A 22,796-nucleotide genomic window follows, 5' to 3' on the forward strand; every position below is an offset into this window, starting at 1 on the left:
TCAACACTTGCAGGTCATTTTGGTAACCTGCACAATAAAACATTTAAATATGTAAATTAAGTTCCCAGCAACATTACTGAAATTGTATTTCTTTCATTTCAAAATATCTTCTTTATAGCATCTTTAGTTTTTTGTTTATTTGGTTGCTTGTTTTTTGCTCTACTTTTGATTAAATTTTGTTGAAGGAGTTACTAGCACATATTTTTTACAGTTACATGTCAGCAAGAGCTACGACCAAAACTATGTCCTGATATGGCAGTCCCCATGTGAGTGTTCTTTAGAAAAAGAAGTGAAATAAATTCTGCAGTCAAAGTGTCTGTGAGAGACACAGAGCTAATACGGAAGCTTAAAAATGTTACGAATACAAAAGCTCATAAGAGAAACTTTCTGTATGGCAGCAGTACTAGCCCGCCTTCTTTGTGTACAAAACAGGTAGATATTTTCTGTAAAGTTTTACTTAGAAAATCACAATAAAGCTATTTGGTGACTTAAATCTAAATCTGCATCAAGGTACTTGTTGCTACTGGCAGTGTGGGGTGGCTATGCCTGGCTATTAAACAAATTACAGTTATTTACCATACAAATAATTTGAAGGTAATCTATATTCAGAAAAGGTGAGCATATATATGAAATTTTTAAGTTGCATCCACGCAGATAACTCAGTGGTACAGACTGTCAGCTCCAGAGACCCTAACACTGCTCCAGAAGAGCAGTGAAAATCTTGTTTTGCTGAAAAGAGGTATAATGGATTGAAAGGTTCTAGGTAGCTGGGAAGCTATTTCATTCCTAGTAATGGGAGAAATAAAATAATTGAGCTGTAGCAGTATAATGTTTTCTAATCACTGATTAGACAATGTTCAGATATCACTGCATCACTTCTTTCATCTGAATGCCTTTTTCCCTCCTTAACAGTTTTTTCCTCCCCAGTCCCTTTGACCCATATTTTCCTATAATATAGCCAGAGCAAATACGGAGATTAAAGTTGTAAAAGTTAATTCTTAGACTCCTCTTAACTTTCTGTAGTTATTCATTTCTTAATTTGCAGTTCTGAGTCTGCAGGTACTACCATGCAACTCAACATTTGCAGATGAAAAATGACATCAGAATATTTTTAATTTTAAATTAAAAGTATATTGACAAAGATGAAGTAAGTCACAAGATTATTTTCATTACACAAAATTATCACAGCATTTTCTTTATCTACCTGCCAAGTAAGGAAATTTTTCCATAAACTATGGTCTCTACAATGCCTTACTCCATTAACTGTAAATCAAATTGCAGTAATATTATGTATACACAGAGACAGAACAAACAGAAAGTGGGTAACTAAAGCAAGCAATTTGGTAGCCAGAAATATAATCTAGAACAAAGCAAAATTCTGTAATTACTTCAATTAAAAAACAGGAACAGATAATAAATATAATGAAAGACAGTTATTTAGGTTGTAACTAAAAAAACTGAATATGAAAATGCTCTTAAACTACAGATGTAAAAAGTCTAAAGAAAAAATAATCAAAAAATCCCTTTTTTAAGTATATAAAGAGACATAACGTTACTGTCAGTATATTATAATTTCACTTCCTTAAGCTATCAGCTATAAAGGCAAAAATGAAGATGCTACACCAAATTCAGGGTAAGATCTGTAAGACTTCAAAGGTAGATGCTCTTGAGTGCTTTACATCATTGCCACAAACTGCTTACGCTATTACACCAAAAAGATATTTTGAGGGAGGTGACTCTGTACACGCAGAAAGCTGACACGAAAAATTTTGTGTCTTACTGAAAGTGTCTACTTGGAAGCAGTTTGACTCTTATCCTTTTATAGCGGCAGAGTGTATGAAACTTAATGGCAAACTAAATATTACAGGGTCAAAATAATGTATTTTATCCATAGTAAATATTATCTTGAATATTCAGGAGTGTTTCTGTTGAAATCATTTACAATAAAAGGCACCCATAGACTTCTCTTTATTAAAGGTAAACTGGCAAATTGTGATCACACCAGACTGCTCTTCATTGTAATAAATAATTTTCACTAACATTCTCTGACTACCTTTTATCCTCTTTAGTTTAAACTTTCATTAGCTAGTACAAACTAAAATCAAAATGACAGATTAATTCAAATGTATAGTCCAAGTTATAAACTATTTTCTTTGGTCAAAGACCAACTCTTGCTTTGAAGTGATGAAGAAAATGCAAATTTAGCAGTTTTCTTTCTCAGTGGAAAGTACAGCTTTTCTAGAATAGTCTACCTCCCTCTTTACATCTTAAAACAGTCTTGTACAGCTGGGAGAGCTGGGAAATCTGCATCTTGAAAGGTTATCAGGGAAGAAGAGGCTGGAGACTGTTGCATGTTGATAGCACCCTGAGTTAATCACCTGACTACCTTAGTACTCTACTTTAAAAGAAACAAATACTTGACAGTAGTCTGACGTCACGATGACCAGTCTGTAGCTTACTTCCACTGTTCATATTACACTGAAAACCCTTATTGAAATGGAGTTTTTGATGAATGAATTAAAGGTATGACTATCAAAGTGGCATTACCCTGCCTTGCCAACTTCTAAAACTTTATTTCTAATCTCACAGACTATGATATTTTCATTAAAGCTCCTGAAGTCCAGCAGTTGTACAAAAATCTCAAACTGCAATTAATTCAAGCTCCCAGCTTTTCTGGCTTTGGGAAGCCCTTTTAGATTTAAACACTTGAGACTTTTTTTTTTTTCCCAAGAATTTGAGATTGACAGATTGACAGTACTGTAACATACACTATCAGAACATAATCCAATAGAAAGCTATGATAGTTTACTTTAATGGCATTGAAAGACACTAAAATGTTCTTAGTGGAGGTTTATTCATATACAGTTTACATATGTAATTTAAGTATTGAAAATTGGTGCCTCTGCTTTGAGACATTTTACTTCAACATCTCTGTATTACTTCAGCATCTCTGGTTTCCATTAACCCATATTTCCCTTATCATCTCTTTTTGTCATAGTTTTTGAAGACTTCTATTTTAGTTTGCTAGTATTACTCATTATTACAAAGATCTATGGCAAACGTTGGCCTATGCCACTTAAGAGTCTCCCAAGCCCATCTGAGAATGGCTCGTGAGTTACCATGGACCATCTGAGATCTGGACCAATGACCACTCCAAATGACAGTGGAGTAGCACAGATAAGTATTATCAACATTGTCCTGCCTCCTAGTTCATCAGTTGGAAGGACTTACAGATTGATTTCTTCACTGTGTAGACACAAAGAAAAATCAGAGCCACTAAAAAGCTCTCGCTAAAACCAACTGGCCTAGCACTTTGTAATACCATCAAGACATATCAAAAAGAGCTTTGTATCAAAATTTAGAGAAACATGCATCCTTTGACATTTGGCATAGAAAAGATTTGTATCCCTGTCTGATTTTCTGTTTAACAGACACAACCTGGATTAACATATATTCCTATTTCCATTTATATGCTTTTGCAGCTTAATGTATGATGTATTTAAGATTCTGAATAGAAAAGTATGCAAAACATAAACATGTATCATTTTATGTTATCATTTTATTGTAAATAATATTCTAGCAAGGATAGTCCAGCAAGAAAAAAATGTGGGAGCAAAGCTTAAGCACTTGGTGGATCACAAGGGTTTACGCTTCTTTAACATATCTAAAATTTTGTCTGTATTCTGGAAAAAGAACTTAATGAAATCACACCGAATTTTGCTATTAACTCCAAGTATCAGTACACCAGTTGTGTTATATCAGTTTTACTCTTGACTACAAACACTATTTTTTTTTTCATTAAAATGTGCTTGGATTGGAATTGCAAAACCACTCTAGTTAGAATTCTTTCTGTATTTGTGATCCCAAGCAGAGTTTATCAGAAACAAGAACAAAATGCATGGAGCCTCAAATTAAGCCATGTTTCAATAGATACTGTGCATGGAAGAAAGCTCAAGAGGGACTGTAGACAAGAGGAAATAAGAAAAAAAAAAATTGTTTTAATCTTAATAGCTTCTTTAAGACTACGTGATTTTCTCATTAAGATTTTCATCTGGATGCTGAGATTAATGTTAAGAGAAGGTATGGCTGCTGTATATTCTCTATTGGAAAAAAAAAAAAAATCAAAAATCTGTATTTTCATTATGAATGCTGACATATTTAACCACATATGGCAGTAAAATGCTAAATTTCTCCCTGATTCTCAGCTGCAAGGAAATGATCCTGAATAGATAATTCAGTTTAAAAACTCATCATTTCATGAACATCTCATGGCATATTCATTAGAGTGCTTTCTTGTACAGGATTTAGAACAAACTTAGCTTCTTTCATTTGCTACCAGTAAGCCCTACTACTCTCTGCTTTTATCTTCTGTTGCCTTACAGACTGACTCAAGTTTTCATTTATCAATTTTTTTTTACTGTTCAGTCCTGTTTCAAGTGATGTTGAAACCTTTGGCTTTCCTGCTAGTACATGACATAAAACGGATGGGCTTCGTTGCTTAGAAAGCTGTCTTCCTCACTTTTCTAGTTGAGCTTTTCCAAAACCACATTCTTTTCCTTTATTGTTTTTTTGTTTTTTGCTTATGAGTAAGATGAGCAAAAAGCAAGAAAAAATGATGTAATTAGATGGTTATCTAGAAATTCCATTAGAAGTTGAAACATGTTTTGCACTTTTAGAAAGAACACATAAACATAAGAAAATATCAGAGACTTTTAGTGTCATGTGAGTTAAGGTCAGAAATGACATCATTTACATATTTCTCAGTTCAGTGAGATGCTTCTGCCTGATGCCACAGCTATCTGACTAGCAGATCCTGCTGTCTTTGCCATAATATAATTGATAATTTTAAGTTCCATCTATTGCCACATTCAGTTTATCATAAGGAAGAGAAAACATTACATTCAGTGGAAGAGAATGGAGTGTTTCTGATTTGAAGAAAGGAGCTCTAATTCCCTAGGGATGCATTACCCTTTGGTCAGAATGGAAGCTTCAGCCAGCCAGTTGTTCTTGCTTCCAAGCACACCTGTAATGGTCATGTGCAAAAGTACATGATTCAGCATTTATGAAACTAGCAAGATTTTCTTTGGAGTGTGAACTCTCATTTTCTGTGGCTGAGAAGCTTTTTGCAGTAGAACTGATGTTGGCTAAACGTAATTCCTTTCTGATGGCTGCTAGTACTTCCACAGAAGCTTATAACAAGGGCTTAGGTGCATGATGGTGTCTGGAAAGAGCAGGAAGAAGGAAAAAGTGCCTTCAGATGAAGTCATGAGGACACTGAAAAATCTGGTATGGTTGCTTACCATCCAGCAACTGCAGTTTAAGTTGTATTCAGTCTGACACAATCTGACACAATCTGAAGGTACATTAAAGCAATACCGACGTAGCTCAAGCTGTATTTTTCTCTTTTTTATTATCTATCTATCTATCTATCTATTTATCTATTTATTTATATCAGTGTATGTTATAACAAAGACAATACAGAGCCTCCCATTCTCCATCTGAAAACAATTATAATCCATTTAAGTAGTGTTGCTTTCTTCCATTTTAGGTTTCTTCACTAGCTAAACAACTTCAGCTAGTGTTAACAGGAACTTATCCTGCTTGGGAGTGATGACAGATATTCTTCAGCTATGTTGTTTGTTCTGCTGTGTCACTGCTTTTGCAGTTTCAACAGAAATTTGTACCAAGTATGTGAAAGCTAAGCCACTAAAATGCTGAGTACTGACTGGAAATGTAGCAAATTAAATGACTAAATAAACAGTGAAGTAGAGTTCATGTGGACAAACAGTAAAGCAAGCGCTATTTCTTCCTGACCAACTTCTGATACTTCACTCATTCTAATGTAGGATATATGTATATGTATATATCTATACACTATACATGTGTATGCTTAAGGCAAATATAATATACACGTATATAGGTGTATATAAACACAAGAAGACATACACATGTATTAATGACCAAGTGTACAGGACAGCTGATGTGAAGCATATGTCTTCTGTTTATGGTTGCTCAGTTTCTGGCAGCTTGCCTGAAGGGACCCTCTGACCTCCAAGCAAGCCAGGAATCCTGGAGAAAAGAGGCTGAAAATCGCATTTTCGATTTCTTCATCTTAAAACAGAAATGTTTTTTCCATAGAAAGTTGTGTAAAACTGGTCATTCATCAGGAAGGATTTCTTTTCTTTCAGAAAATTAAGATTTCCAATGGAAATTGGAATGCAATTCCACCTCCTGCAGACTGTAAACTCCTTGTAAACTTCTCTTGGAATAAAAAGAGAAGGGGTAGACATGGAACAGAAGAAAAATTACAACTCAGTGGAATTGAGACTATTCAACACTTTTCAAAATACAGAGTGTCTAAACATGCTAGTACAGAGACTATTGCAATGGGAGATAATTGTTCGGGATTCAATATCTGTTACTCAGCAAATCTGTTAAACTACATTGAAACTGAAATAGGTGGTAATAATGGAAATATTACAATGGAAATATCTTTAAAATTATGGTTCATTTACAAGAGGAATAGCTCTATTTACAAAGATTAGAAACGCAGCATTTCATTCTAGTCACTGAGCATCAGAAGGAATTCTGCTAGAAGAGACTAAGAGACATAATGATATGGAAGTGGCAATATCTCCATGTGAAAAGAGGCAGTGAAAGGATAGATGACTTGGAAAGCTGATGAAAAAGAGGAGCATATAAATACACAAAACAGCAGCTAACCCTTTTACTAACATCAGGTCACAAAACTCTATTAAAAAAAAAAAAATACTAGAAAGCAAATGATGAAAACAGAATGAAGAAATGTTTACACTCCACAGAGAGTTCACCTGTGAAAGCAAATATCCAGAGATAATGCTGACACCAAAAATTTAGCACCATTTCAAAAAACACTAATTTTTAGGGGTCTGCTGGAGACTTGAAATTTTTCTCTCAAGGAATATTATACTGTAACCAGCAAGTTTCTTGCTATTCTTTCTCAAACATTTGACACAGGATAGGAGACTGGATTAGCTGTCATGGACCACCTCTGCTATGAAATATAGCTGGCCCTGGATAAGGGACACTGGACTGGTGTGTGTGTTAGAATGCATTATGTGGTCAAGAGCTATGGTTATCTTTTGGTATTATTTTGTTATTATTATTTTTTTTTAAATCATTTTTTGTCTACATTCTTTTCTTTAACTCACAGAATTAAAGGCACGTTAAGAAAGGCACATTAGAGCTTTATATTGCCTTTTGCCATATTGCAGAAATTTGCTATTAATGCTCATATACTGTTTTCACACAGATGACTGAAACAATAAGTAATATGCAGCTATTACTGGTTTTTGGGGCTAAGAAATAAATTGTATTTACTAATTCCAACAAGAAATTTGAGATTTTTAATTTCCTTTGCACTAAAAAATAGTGTATTTAGATCTGCAATGGATACAAACATACTCTACAGTGTCATAAAATGAACTTTTACAGGTTACTTCTATAATAGTTTTCTCCTTTTATAAGGCAGTTTCTAGAAATTAATTACAACATTTTGACATGGTACATGCTGAACTAGCGTCAGCTTTTTCCTGATGTGTTGGGTATCAGATTGGATGATCTAATTATAGTGCTTCTAGAATTTGTTATACATAAGGGAATTGCAAGTCAGACAGTCTTGACATTAACATAAATATCCATGGACATCTAAAATTCATAAATCAAACAGACTGTTTCCTGGTGTTAATGGCTAGTGAAATATTTTTCTTCACTCCAGAGGGATTCTGAAGGCTGCTCCCAGATTTATCTGGAACATCAACTTCATACAGTGATTGTTTCATCAATGAATAACAAAGCCAAGATATTTTATTGTAAACCATAGCAACCCTACTTAGCATAATTTCCTTCAGTCTGTATTTCCTGATCGTTCTTCATACAGGTTCTAGTTTACATTAGCTTTGGCTACTAGAGTTTACATCAACAGAAACTAGAAAAACCTTAATGATTAAATTTCTGTGTATGTATACTTCAGTTTTCTGTTCATTCAACATTAGCTAAATCTCTTTCATGATAGTAAGAACAACAAAAATGCCACAAAACAAACATCAAGTATTGGTAGTCCAAAGAAGAAATGGGAAATACTGACAGAGTCAACTATCATAGATTGACTCAACTTTGTGAGGACTGATCAAGCCTAAAATACAAGCACAGTCTGAAGCTTTAGAAAATAGTACTTCAATTTCTTCCTCCTGCTGGGGACCTATGGGCTGTAACTTGACTTACTAGGTTTTTAGGAACTGGTACTGAAACATGGTCTGTGCCATTTTGCCAAGGATGTAAGTTTACAGCAACACCAAGTGTCAAGTATGATTCACTTGCATCTATCATCCTATTCTTGCTTAATCTGACTAACAATAAACCCTGTTATTTTTCTTTTTTTTTTTTTCTTTTTTCTTTTCTTTCTCTTTTTTCCCAAGGATTTCAAGCTAACATAATCAAAAGGTTGAACTCGTTACAATGACATTTTGCCATGCTGTTTTATTGAAAATAAATGTGAATTAGGCTCAAAACATCATTTTAAGTGATGTGACACCTTCTGAATTACAGAACTTCTGAGCTGCAAAATGAAAAAACTGCCTGATTCATCATGTTAGCTAGAAAAGTCCATGCCTGTGCATTCAAAAATTTTGTTTCTCAGACATTGCTGAGTGATTATTCATAAAAAAAGCAAACTAGCTCCAGTGCATTGGGACTTTAATCCATAATGAATAAAATAATAAACTTTAATCTGATTTCTATTCCAATGTATTGCAAAGCTGGTAATAACAAAAGAGGTTAGAGTACTACACTCTGCTAACTAAGAAATCTTTGGCATCATTAAGAAATCCCCTAAGAGAAGGAATTTCTGAAAATGGTTCTTTGAGAGAGATTCCATTTACAGCTTATCTCCTGAGAGTTTAGTGGCTTGGAGTACAATTATCTGGCAGGAGGGAATCTGCCTCCTTACGTACGAATGAGCAGCTGGCTGCAGAAGTTGGCAGTGACTTCGGCCACATGACCATTCCTCTGGTGCAGGGAAATATGACATATAGTTAAAAAAGAAAAAGAAAAGAAAAAGGAAGGAAAAAAAAAAGAAAAAAAAAGGCATACAACAACAGAGAACCTTTTGTTTTGTTTTGTTTTCTGTATAAAAAAAGAAATTTCATGATTACTGCATTTCAGGGAGTGCTTCCTCACAGCTATTCAAATGAAGATACAGTTGTGACAATGTAGTAACTTAGAAAAAATTTCGGTTATTCAATTTAATGCATGCTACTGCCACTACCTATTCATACAGATTTTACTCAGATATCCACTCAGTTATCTGCAAATCCTTTATGGTGATAGAAGATTTAGTGGGCAGCCAGATATATAGGGCAAATCATCCTTTGGTGAATCTTCTAAGTAATTAGAAGAAGATTAGTTCTGTGTAACTGTGTTGCATTCCAGTTCTTTCTAGAAAAGCTTGTTCTGTATCAATACATTTTTTTCTCCTCTCTAACGACTTCTATTCCTTTCAGACACATATGCAACCCCCTGCTATTGCTGCTCAGCAATGAAACTCAAATCAGTATTTGAAGAGAAGGAGGGATTCATGTATTACATAATCTTTCAAAAAGAAAATATGGAAGTGGAAAGCACAATGATTCACTTAATCAATGGTTTTCTGAGTATATCAGAGGAGAAACACCATGTTTTTGCCCAAAATGTAACAAAAAACATTGTATAATCATAGGCAACTTCACAATTTAACTAAGATTATAAAATAGCATGGTTTATTAAACAAAGTTATGGAAAGCTGGATAGTACTATCAGGAATTCTGTTTTAGAAACCAAAGCTCCTTGACATCAGATAGTTCAGTGACGTGAGCAGAACCGCCAGTTGACATAAACAAGATTATTAAATTACACAGGGACTGTGTACTGTAAAATTTTGTAGTAGATTTCTAAATATAACCTACAGTGTGAATGGAGCTTTGGCAGTGACATAAATATGTATAGCTTTTCTTTTTTTAAAATCTTCTTCTCTGTCAAAAGTTACGTTTAAATTAACTAATAAAAACAAATGGTTGACACTTAGTAACTGACACATAAGAACCGTGCCTCAACTTTTAAAAAATTACCATCAAAATCACACTAATTCCTTAGATACCCTGGAATACAAACCTGTAACACTGTTATTATGGTAAAACAAAATTCATTCCCGTCTCTGAAGTTCAGATAAGACTTTCTTTTTATTAACAATATTTAAGGCTACTCTTGCTAGACTGAAACATAAATAGACAATGTGCTCTATTTAAGTAAGTTAATCATAAAAAAGGATATCCTATATTAAAATGCTACCTGATGTAATTTTTTTCTTCTGAAACATTGATATAAGATTCTAAAAGATATTACTAGTATTTTTGAAGCAAAAAGAAAAAAAATATATAAAAATACTGCCTTAAGAGACTGTTAATCCAATTATATGATCCAATCTGGAACTAAAATAGTATCATAACAGATACCATATATTTATTCTCTATTCAAATCCCATTATTTGTTATTTTTACTTTTTTGGTGAAAAAAAAAAAACAGCTCCCTCTGTATAAACTATCTAGTTTTGGCAAAGAAAACACTGTGAGATGCTGGATTGTATCTAGCCAATTTTTTATCGTATTTATATTGACAGTATTTGCCAGTGATAACCTTACTTAAAGCAATTATTCTCATGCTCATTTAATATTTTACATATGTGCAAATAAATGTGACTGTGTCTCAATGAATAGTGAAGATTATACTTAACAAGTTTTACTCTGTGTTATATACAAGTGAGAGGATCTTTTAAAAATTTTAAAGTTTCAAATTTATTTTATCTCTATTATAAATAAAAATAAAGAAACTGGAAACAAGTATTGATCCATTTGCAGAAAGCAGTAAAAGAAATACTGAAAAAAATACTTTGCTATTGTCATTTTTTTTAATATTAGCTAAGGTAGAAACAGAATGTGTGTATTTTTATCGTGACTATACTTCTTAAATGTTGAACACAAAAATATTTAACAAATATGGCTGCCTGGCTGTGCAAATCAGTAAAAGTCCATGAGCATTAAAGATTAACTATTTCTGACTTAGTTAGGAGTCATTTTTAAAACTACATAAATTACCTTACGTTAATTACTTACAATATCTAGAATGAGTACTTTCACAAGAACAGTGACATAAATATTACTCTGCACCTTTTCTCAGATTTGGAGTGCAAATAGTAGATTCAAAATTACTATTAGGTTGAATAGTCCAGTTTCATAAACTTCCATGGTCACTTATTTATACTATTACACAGTAACACGGAAACACTATTTTCCTACTAAACAGGTTCAGCAAAGCCCTTATGAACTCAAGGAAATAGCAGAAGTCAAAGCTAATACAATTTCCAGGCTCTTATACACAAAAATCCCATAAAAAAATAATAACAAAAAACCAGTTGCCTTTATTACCTATGTCAATTACACCATAAGTCATTAAAAGAGATACCTGTAGGACTTCAAAAAGCGAAATCTCATCTTATTTCTTGGAGATGGACGAGGGATATAGGCTCCAAAAGGATCCCACAGAAAGGCCATCAGCAAAGATAAAATTCTAAAATTGTCTAAGAAATATATTAATCAGTGGGGAAGCAGGACAGTTGCACTGGATGTGCCCCGCACTTGTCATGAAGCACTTGTAACTGTGTAAGGGAACGTCCTTTTCCTATGGTATGCTTTGGCAGAGATGTGGCTGGCTGAGAGCACAGACTAGAAGGGATAACTGGGATTTCCTGCTGCATGAGACATGCCCTTTGCGCAAACGTTTCCTATATTCAGGCCTCTTATCTCATTATTCAAGTGGGGACTCTTATGGTAAATCCTTGGCTGGTTGTAGCAGGCACTGAAGAGCAGAGAATTGTAGAACTAAGGCAAACGAGAAACAGCCGGCACTCTTGACTATTCACTACAACCCAAAAAAAGGCTTTCTAACTCTTCACAATCTCTTGAAAATCTTCCTTTTTCTACAGAATATATTGGAACAGGTTGGCATCAGACAGCTAATATATATTAAAAAAAAAAAACCACCAATAAATAAAATAAGAACCCTAAAACACTATTCACAGTTAAAATTCCCTCTGTTCTCCAACGTCCTTCTCTTCAGCACTGTAAAAAGCCAGCAGCTAGGAAATTGATACTAAAAATGTCCTTAAACCCCTAAATTGCTCTTTGTTTAATTCTTTACTCCCTTCGAGTGTGTCTTCCTTCCTCACAGTTTCTAAAGAGAATCAGTTTATATCACTAAGCAGCTTTTCTGAAAGGGCTTAATCATCTGTAAGAGATCAGCCACTCTAAGAAAGTAAGTCGCAGACTGGTAATTTTCAGGCCTCTTGGCAGCTTTTCCCAAATGCACCATTCCCTTTACTGAAAAACGGCCAGTGACTGATAGCTGAACTCAGGTGGCTGCTAGCTAGGGTCATTCTGAATTCCAAACAGAATTCAGACATTCAGATATGGTATCTATTTCTTTGTTTTACTGCTTTCAATTAATTCAAGCTTAAACTCATTTCAGCCTAGTATTAATGGATAGTGAGAATAAGAGTCTACAATTCAACTCATAACACCAACTTACGTAGTGTCAGCAAGGCCAGCAGCATTATCTAGCCTTCCTTCTCCTAGAGAAGGTTGGACTTGATGATCTTTCAGGATCCCTGCCAATTCTCATAAGAAAAGCCATGAAGTAGAAACTGAGTATTCACACACAACATTAAAAATGACAATTTAGGAATATTCAGGGCTCTACCAGCGAAGGTTGGAGAGATAGAATAACAAACTCTCAGGGAAAAGTCTATCAATCAGTTATGAGTAGATGAAATGTGCTATCTTAATAGTAAGAAGTAAAGTGAGAATGCATACATAATCTGTGTATATTTTGCTTTTTGAAGGAACTATTTTTCTCATGTTATACAAATATGCTACAGAGCCAATAGACAATGGCCAATAAATTTATTCACCAGAATGAGATCAGCTTTGAATATATGAAATTCATAAGTAAAACCAGTTTCTGGGACAAAAGTCACAAAATTCTTAAGCAATTCAATGTTTGTAATTAAATATAATAATATAGTGTCTAATATGCACAGGAATTGAACTGTGACCATTCAAGCAATGGTTTTTGAGCTGCTCTTTGAGTAACTACAGATTTTTTCACAGTCAGGATAGCATTTAAGATCTGAATCACATAATACAGTCAATTAAAGCACAAGAGAATAATAATAATGGATGAGATTCCTGCCAAAATCTATCATTACTCTGTGACAAATAAACCAAAAGTGGACTGAATTTTTGTATTAGCAGCCTAAATAACTTAATATTGCCAGGTATATTTCCTTTTCACATTCTAAAAAGGACTTTGATCAACATTTGCTTTTCTTTTTCTTTTTCTTTTTCTTTTTCTTTTTCCTTTTTCTTTTTCTTTTTCTTTTTCTTTTTCTTTTTCTTTTTCTTTTTCTTTTTCTTTTTCTTTTTCTTTTTTTTTCTTTTTCTTTACCTTTTTCTTTACCTTTTTTCTCTCTTTTTCCTTTTTTCTTTTTTCTTTTTCTTCTTTTTCTTTTTCTTTTTAGTTCTTTTTTGTTCTTTTTATTTTCCTTTTTTTCCTCTTTTTCTTTTCCTTATTCACTGTTTTTTTTTTTTTTTTTCCAAAGAAAATAGAAACAAGTATGCTTATTATCAGCTATCTTTTCTTTGTCCCCTTAAGTGCCCTTCCTTCATTATTTCAGCAAACCTGCTAACACAGCCAACCACAGTAAGGTCACAGAAATAAGCTTCTTACAACAAGATTACTACAGACTAAATTTATACCTTGATATAAAAAACACCTATTGTCACTATATTTTTGCATGAAGTGGATCACTGCATCAAGACAAATCAGAGTTTATGAAAATTCAAGGAAATTAAACAACTCTGTAATATAACTTAAGAGAGAAGTGGCTTGGCTCTTCTTCTTTCTTCTTCTTCTTTCTTTCTTTCTCTTTCTTTCTTCTTCTTCTTTCTTTCTTTCTTTCTTTCTTTCTTCTTCTTTCTTTCTTTCTTTCTTTCTTTCTTTCTTTCTTTCTTTCTTTCTTTCTTCTTTCTTTCTTTCTTTCTTTCTTTCTCTCTTTCTCTCTTTCTCTCTTTCTCTCCCTCTCTCTTCTCTTTCTCTCTCTCTTCTCTCTTTCTCTCTCTCTTTCTCTCTTTCTCTCTCTTTCTCTCTTTCTCTCCTTCTTTTCTTTCTTTCTCTCTTTCTCTCTTCCTCTTCTCTCTTCCTCTCTTTCTCCTCTTTCTCTCTTTCTTTCCTTTCTTTCTTCTTCTTTCTTTCTTTCTTTCTTTCTTTCTTTCTTTCTTTCTTTCTTCTTTCTTTCTTTCTTTCTTTCTTCTTCTCTTTCTTCTCTCTTTCTTTCTCTCTTTCTTTCTCTCTTTTCTTTCTCTCTTTTCTTTCTCTCTCTTTCTTTCTCTCTTTCTTTCTTTCTTTCTTTCTTTCTTTCTTTCTTTCTTTCTTTCTTTCTTTTTCTTCTTTCTTTCTCTCTCTTTCTTTCTCTCTTTCTCCTCTTTCTCTCTTTCTCTCTTTCTCTCTTTCTCTCTTTCTCTTCTTTCTCTCTCTCTTCTCTCTCTTTCTTTCTCTCTCTCTTTCTTTCTTTCTTTCTTTCTTTCTTTCTTTCTTTCTTTCTTTTCTTTCTTTCTTTCTTTCTTCTTTCTTTCTTTCTTTCTTTCTTCTTCTTTCTTTCTTTCTTTCTTTCTTTCTCTCTCTCTTTCTCCTCTCTCTTTCTCTCTCTCTTTCTCTCTTTCTTTCTCTCTCCTCTTTCTTTCTTTCTTTCTTTCTTTCTTTCTTTCTTTCTTTCTTTCTTTCTTCCTTTCTTTCTTCCTTTCTTCCTTCCTTCCTTCCTTCCTTCCTTCCTTCCTTCCTTCCTTCCTTCCTTCCTTCCTTCCTTCCTTCCTTCCTTCCTTCCTTCCTTCCTTCCTTCCTTCCTTCCTTCCTTCCTTCCTTCCTTCCTTCCTTCCTTCCTTCCTTCCTTCCTTCCTTCCTTCCTTCTTCCTTCCTTCCTTCCTTCCTTCCTTCCTTCCTTCCTTCCTTCCTTCCTTCCTTCCTTCCTTCCTTCCTTCCTTCCTTCCTTCCTTCCTTCCTTCCTTCCTTCCTTCCTTCCTTCCTTCCTTCCTTCCTTCCTCCCTCCCTCCCTCCCTCCCTCCCTCCCTCCCTCCCTCCCTCCCTTCCTTCCTTCCTTCCTTCCTTCCTTCCTTCCTTCCTTCCTTCCTTCCTTCCTTCCTTCCTTCCTTCCTTCCTTCCTTCCTTCCTTCCTTCCTTCCTTCCTTCCTTCCTTCCTTCCTTCCTTCCTTCCTTCCTTCCTTCCTTCCTTCCTTTTTTAAACTATTTCTTCAGAAAGAAAGAAGGAAGGAAGGGAGAAAAGGAGGAAGGGAGGAAGAATTCCTAAAGCACTCAAGGACATAAAGTGATTTATCATTAAGTACATTAAGTAGTTATTTGGAGGCAATTCTTTGCACAAAAATAGCTTGATAACATGAGTAAACAAATTCCTAGTTTTGTTTAAAATAGGTAAAATCAATCACTGCACTCTATGATAAACCAAGCTTTTCACAGAGCTGCATGCTGTAATGAACATTTATGGTGCAATATTTTCTATGTTCTGTGCAGTTCTGTGATTGTACATTTTGCTCTACATTTTTGATATGTATTGCATTATTGGTCTGAAGAACTCTTAGCCTTTCAATTGCAGCTCTACAGTCTATAATTTTTGATGGCTTCAGGTTTACAGGATCCACAATGAGACAACTATTACAGGAGAATACGTCTTCTACTATTCTCTCAAATACCAAAACTGATGCTACTTATTTCTGAAAATCCTCACATAAATGAACCATAAAATAATACTTTCTGTGATTAAAAATGGGAAACCTAAATTAACAGTGTACAAACCTACCCCATACTTGGGCATCAGTTAAGCAGTGATGTGAGTATAAAAGCTCTTGCTAGTAAGCATGTCTAGTGATAAGCATATACATCTGTAAAGAATCAGTTCACTCTTCCAGATGTGTTCTGAAACATTTTAGAACTCGAAAGACCAACCTCTGTCTGTAAATTCCTCCCAGTATATCCACACCTTAAATAACTGGAGACTCACGAGTGGTGGCTGTGGTGCTTTTGCAGACATTACTCTGACTTAGCTCCAATCATTGGTCATATGATTGAAACCCACCATATAGGAACCCAGGACATGGACTTGTGACCACACGGTGCTATTTGACAGAGCTCATGATAGAAGTATAACTAGCACCTGGCCACCATGACTCTTACCACAGTTTATTTAAATAGCCTCTCTCTTGTGTCTTGGTCTTGTGTGTCAAGTCCAGTTCATTACAACATCCTAGATCAGTCTGATCTACTTCATTGGATATGTGCCGTCCTGCATAGGCAGTGGTATGGATTTGAACCCTCCAGGGCACAATGAGATGGGGATGCAAGTTAAACAAGTGTTTCTTGAGCTGTACAGGAAGGTGGACACATCCACTGGTTCCCATTCTGACAGACGAAGTAGTGGTGGATGCAGGAAACAAAAAACAATTGGAAATGATGAAACAGAGTTTGAACTAGGATCATTGCACTGGAAATAATGATTCATACTTGCACATGCAATTTTATAGATATTTTCCACAATTGGACTTATATTTCCTGTTTTCAGATAGTGCCTGATGCTTTAGTACGACATGCCAAAATATAATGCCACTGATCATTATAAAGGCAAAAACGATTTACTCAGTATTAAGAAGTGACAGTTTAATAATATTTATGCACAACGTATTGCTGACAAAATAGTTTCAATTTTTCCCCCCTCCTTTCTTTCCATTTTGAGACAGAAATGAACAACGTCTAAGAAAGCAAGTATTAGCAGTGTACCACTGAAATACAAGATAAACTTGCATTTTAGCTTCCTGTGATAACAAAATGGTGCTCAGGGTTTCATATTGAGGTACCTTCAATGAATCATTAAGAAAATATAAGACTCTGAATCAAATAAAATTATTTTTACATTTCACTCAATCACCAGTCAAAGCTTGTAAAATTTCTTCTAAATTGAGTATTTTACATTATTCCTATTTAAAATGTTATATTTCCATGAGAAATGTATTTTCTCTGAAAGAAGTGTCCTGACTTTGATATATTTCTACCACCTGAAAGAAAAATCTTCCAAACAAAAACATCTTAATTCTGAATTAAAGCAATAAACCCTCTCAAAAGATATATACGTTTTCTTCAGTCTTATCTATTTTAGCAGGTCAGAAAGTCTAAAGTATTATTTATGATACTTATTAACGTGTTCAACTAAAAAAATATCACAAATACTTTACACAAATCACTGGGGACTAAGTATCAAGAAAATTGTATGTGCTTATTATATTTTGGTAGGCTTAAATAAGATTCTAACCCAGACTATTATCTGCTTCTACCATATGTTCTTTCTGCTTGTTACTACTTACAATTCCTTGCTGGCTTTAATGATTAATTGTGCAGCCCTTGCTTTTGTGAAAAAATCTGACTGTCTTGTGAATGGCTGTGAATATTTCTGTAAGACTTCATCACTTGAATAACAGTTTCTGAAGTGTTCTCTAGTACTTGATACTACTTCTAAGGTTGGAGCATTCATAAGAGTGCTCTCACTTAATATTTTTTTCGTGATAAAGTCAGCATAGCTTCCAGCTCCTGTGTTTTACGCATCCACTCTACTATATTCATGAATTTGCAATGCTTTCATTACCTTCCAGATTCTCAGCAATCCACTTAACTTTGTTAAAATCATAGTTTAAAAATTATTAGAAAAAAGACATGTAAACTTCAGAACACGAGCACTCCCTCACTTATATTTGAATCTATAAATACAAAACCAAACATTCTGAAAACATCATAAAATACCTGAATTTTATCTTAGAGTGACCTTAGAGCAATATATTTTTTCCACTGCTAGCCTTAATGATGATGAAATTATCTGAAGTAATATGCATATACAAAATATTTTGTCTAATTGGTCCTCAATTATTTGAGGCCTCTAAAATAACTGGTGTATAGAAATCATTGTTAAAAAATGGTAGCTATATTTTAAAACAAGAGAAAATCTGGTGTTATGATTATTTCCACTAAAGCTCTGCACTGCAGAGGAAACTTCTTGCTTGGAAAGCAAAAGAATTGTGTCTCCACTGGAAGTAAATCACATGGAGAGCTAAATGTAAGATTAGAAATTGTGAAATTCTTTCCTAGAAACTGAAGTAGTAATACCAGACAGAAAGAAGAAAGGCATCAAGTGTACGAGCATAAATGAATTGTCTTTCCATAAAGATGCAAAACAACACTACCTATATAATATGGGAGAGAGAGGGGGAAGGTGAGGAGAGGAAGTGAGGGAGGGGGGAGAAAGGAAGAGCAATATAGGTGTTTTTTTGTTGTTGTTGTTTTGTTTGGTTTTGCTTTTTATAATTAATGCATAAATGAAAGCTCTTCTTTTTTTATCTATTCTTTCAAGGAGCAGTGATATACTTCAAGGACAAATGACAACTCAGGAATTACAGAGGAACCTAATTTTAGTCCAAATGAAATTGAAGAGCTTGTACAAATGATTACCAGGCACCACTGACTCATGTTTGAAGCTGGCTCACTGAAAGGAGATTTCACAAATAAGCAAAGGCTATATTCAGCAAATTAACTAGGAAAGATTTTAGTTGTTCCTAGGGATCTTAAACAATCTGTTAACTCCTCAAAGACCTGAAAGGTATTCAGAAGTTAGAGTAATTCCTTGCCCTGTGGACTTCCAATCAGATATACTTTCAACGGGATTTCTAGAACTATCTGGCAGAACCAAATCAGCCACTTAATTTGAGAAATTCTCCCTTAGGAAAGAGGCAAAAATGGGGCAGCTTTGTAAAAGATTGAAATGGTTTACCTAGGATCTAAAAGTGTAAAGGGCAGAAAGTTGATATACAGCCTGCATTTTAATTAGTGAATTTATAATTGATATATGTAAGAAATTCCGCTTGTGTCATGGAGAGAATAAAGTGATCTCTGGCAAAGATGGAAATAAAAATCATATTTCAGTGTCCAGCCACAAGAAGATAGAAAAGATACTACCAACACAACACTTGGAAAATCTCTTGACTGGAATTCTGAGTCTGAAGTCTATGCAACTCAACTTTGCTAATTTCTGTGACAGTTAAAAAATATATGTCAATTCTGATGCTCAGTTTGGCATTTTAATATATTTCGTAATGATAATACAAAATTTTTGTAAATAAATTCTAAAACTTTAAATGGGGATGTATATCAAAGTCTTATTCAAAAGAAAGGAGGAAAAGGATTAGTTCAGATCAGGACCGATTTGATATAGAATTTGTTTGTTTTGTTCTCTTCTTCAGCAAAGATATATATGTAGGTTGCTCCAAAAGTAGTGCCTCTCATTTATTTCCACAACGAAACACGACAAATATAAAGAGAACAATAATACTATTTGACAGAACAAATTCTTAGCTACAAAACACTCTTTTTCAACATAGTCACCACCACTAGCTACACATTTTGGCCAGCAAGAAACAAGAGGACTGCACACAGTACTCATAAAAATTTGCACCAGCAGAGGTGACACACTGTTGCTATCACTACTGCTGAACTGCAGTACCCACCACCTCACTGTGCTCACTGTCTGATCTTCATCACACATTAGGAGGAGGAGGTTGATGAGGCCTTCCACAAACAGTTGGAAGCAGCGTCACGATCCCAGGCGCTGGTGCTTATGGGGGACTTCAATTATCCAGATATTTGCTGGAAAAGCAATGTGGCCAGGCATGCGCGGTCCAGACGGTTCCTGCAATGTGTTGAAGACAACATGCATGTTGTCTTCAATGTTGTTGTCACATGAATGCAGGTGGTTGAGGAATCGATGAGGAGAGGGGTACTGCTGGACCTTATTCTCACCAATAGAGAAGGGCTTGTCAGGGAAGTAAAGGTCAGGGGCAGCTTGGGTTGTAGTGACCACGAGATGGTGGAGTTCAAGATCCTGAGTGGAAGAAGTAAAGCAAAAAGTAGGATTGCTATCCTGGACTTTAGGAGAGCCAACTTCGATCTCTTTCGGGACCTACTTGGAGCTGTCTCATGGGCTAGGGTGTTGGAAGGCAAGGGGGCCTGTGAGAGCTGGTCGGCATTTAAGCAGCTCTTCTTCCAAGCTCAGGATCGGTGCGTCCCTGTGAGGAAGAAATCGGGAAAGGGTGGCAGGAGACCTGTGTGGATGAGCAAGGAGCTTGTGTGCAAACTCAAAGGAAAGAAGAAGGCCCATGAAATGTGGAAAAAGGGTCTGACTACTTGGGAAGAATACAGGAATGTTGTCAGGGCCTGCAGGGATGCGACAAGGAAGGCTAAAGCCCGCCTGGAATTAAATCTGGCAAAGGGGATAAAGGATAATAAAAAAGTTTTTTTCAAGTACATTAACAGTAAAAGGAAGACTAGGGAGAATGTGGCTCCCCTGCTAAGTGACGGGGGTGTTCTGGTAACGGGGGATGCTGAGAAGGCGGAGATACTGAATGCCTTCTTTGCTTCTGTCTTCAGTGAAAAAGCTCCTGCTCAGGAATCCGAGACCCTGGAGGTTAGTGAGAAGATCTGGGGAATGGAAGACCTCCCTTCAGTCAGGGAAGAGGTGGTCCAGGAGCGCCTAGGCAACACCAATGTTCACAGATCCATGGGACCCGATGGGATTCATCCACGGGTGCTGAGGGAGCTGGCAGAGATGATTGCTGAACCGCTGTCATCTTTGAGAGGTCTTGGAGGACAGGGGAGGTGCCTGAAGACTGGAAGATAGCCAACGTCACCCCAGTCTTCAAAAAAGGCAAGAAGGAAGACCCAGGCAATTATAGGCCAGTCAGCCTCACCTCTGTCCCTGGAAAGGTGATGGAACAGCTGTGCTGGATGTCATCTCCAGACAACTGGAAGAAGAGGAGGTTATCAGGAGTAGTCAGCATGGGTTCACAAGGGGGAGGTCATGCTTGACCAACCTGGTAGCCTCCTATGATGCTGTCTCTGGCTGGGTGGATGGGGGGAGAGCAGTGGATGTAGTCTACCTTGATTTCAGCAAGGCATTTGATACTGTCCCCCACAACATCCTTATAACAAAGCTGAGGAAGTGTAGGATAGATGAGTGGACAGTGAGGTAGGTTGAGAACTGGCTGACTGGCAGAGCACAGAGGGTCGTTGTTGGTGGTGCAGAGGTGTAACCAGCGGTGTTCCTCAGGGATCTGTGCTGGGTCCGGTCTTGTTCAACATCTTCATCAATGACCTTGATGAGGGGATAATGGCCACCCTCAGCAAGTTTGCTGATGATACGAAGCTGGGAGGATTGGCTGACACGCCTGAAGGCCGTGCTGCCATTCAGCAAGACCTGGATAGGCTGGAGAGCTGGGCAGAAAAAAACCAGATGAGGTTTAACAAAAGCAAGTGTAGAGTCTTGCATCTGGGGAGGAATAATTCCATGCACCAGTACAGGTTGGGGGATGAGCTGCTGGAGGAGAGCTCTGCGGAGAGGGACCTGGGTGTCCTGGTGGATGACAGGTTGGCCATGAGCCAGCAGTGTGCCCTTGTGGCCAAGAGGGCCAATGGCATCCTGGGGTGCATTAAAAAGAGCGTGGCCAGCAGGTCGAAGGAGGTGATCCTCCCCCTCTACTCTGCCCTGGTAAGACCTCATCTGGAGTACTGCGTCCAGTTCTGGGCTCCCCAGTACAAAAAAGACAGGGATCTCTTGGAAAGAGTCCAGCGGAGGGCCACAAAGATGGTGAAGGGCCTGGAGCATCTCCCCTATGGAGAAAGGCTGAGTGAACTGGGTCTGTTCAGCCTTGAGAAAAGGAGACTGAGAGGGGACCTGATCCAGGTCTATAAATATCTAAGGTGTGGGGGGCAGAATGGCGAGGCCAGACTGTTTTCAGTGGTGAGTGGAGACAGGACAAGGGGAAACGGCCGGAAACTGCAGCATAGGAAGTTCTGCACAAATGTGCGCAAGAACTTCTTTACAGTGAGGTGATGGAGCACTGGAACAGGCTGCCCAGGGAGGTGGTGGAGTCTCCTTCTCTGGAGATGTTCAAGACCTGCCTGGATGCCTACCTGTGCGACCTGCTGTAGGGAACCTGCTTTGGCAGGGGGGTTGGACTCAATGATCTCTGGAGGTCCTTTCCAACCCCTACAATTCTGTGATTCTGTGATTCTGTGATTGTTCAGCAAGCATTGATGAATCAGTGTTGGTTTTTTTTTTTTTTTTTTTTTTTTTTTGCATGGAGAAATTTAATGACACACACATGGCTTCTTCTGCTGCCAACAAATTGAAATGGGATATTGTTGAGAAGGTTCAACCACTACTGCTGTACCACCAACATCCACTTCTGATCTTGAGGGTCAATGTAATAAGATAGAAGACAGCACTTCAAGAGCAGTCATGGAATGTACATTCTAAAAATGATTACAGTAGAATGACAGTCAACAAGATTAAAACACTGAGAAAAGACAGAAGGATTGCTTGGAAGAAATGAGTGGCCATCAACACTTTTCCCTACATACATACACAATGATTTAAAATGTGAGTTTCCTATGAAATCCTAAGCTTTCTCTGAATAAATTTACTCAGAAGGTATGCTTTGTAGTAAAAAAAACCCCAACAACCTCATTTATGAAGCTACTTACTAAATATCACTTTAAATACTTGTATT

General features: G+C 36.2%; 3 protein-coding genes across 8 annotated transcripts in view; 2 read left to right on the forward strand and 1 right to left on the reverse strand.

Annotated features, from left to right (window-relative positions):
- The window catches only part of LOC125686903 (uncharacterized), a 32,546-nt gene extending 11,622 nt beyond the window's left edge, over window positions 1-20,924 (forward strand). Inside the window, exon 3 of the mRNA XM_048931467.1 lies at window positions 18,587-20,924. Within this exon, the coding sequence (XP_048787424.1) occupies window positions 19,973-20,905 (933 nt within the window). The 5' untranslated portion in view covers window positions 18,587-19,972 and the 3' untranslated portion in view covers window positions 20,906-20,924. The remainder of the gene's footprint in view (window positions 1-18,586) is intronic.
- PDE4D (phosphodiesterase 4D) overlaps window positions 1-22,796 on the reverse strand; it is a 582,076-nt gene that overhangs the window by 155,470 nt on the left and 403,810 nt on the right. The window contains exon 1 of one of the 6 annotated variants that reach the window (XR_007373934.1): window positions 11,533-13,439. The exons of the other annotated variants lie outside the window; for them this stretch is intronic. The gene's annotated coding sequence lies outside the window, so the exon portion shown is untranslated. Of the gene's footprint in view, window positions 1-11,532; window positions 13,440-22,796 lie in introns of those variants that run through there. 6 annotated transcript variants of the gene reach the window in all.
- Window positions 20,923-22,796, forward strand: part of LOC125686905 (uncharacterized) — a 307,235-nt gene continuing 305,361 nt past the window's right edge. Inside the window, exon 1 of the mRNA XM_048931470.1 lies at window positions 20,923-21,967. Coding sequence (XP_048787427.1) covers window positions 21,395-21,967 — 573 coding nt within the window. The 5' untranslated portion in view covers window positions 20,923-21,394. The remainder of the gene's footprint in view (window positions 21,968-22,796) is intronic.

This window comes from Lagopus muta, chromosome Z (genome assembly GCF_023343835.1).
Source record: "Lagopus muta isolate bLagMut1 chromosome Z, bLagMut1 primary, whole genome shotgun sequence".
Taxonomy (NCBI): Eukaryota; Metazoa; Chordata; class Aves; order Galliformes; family Phasianidae; genus Lagopus; species Lagopus muta.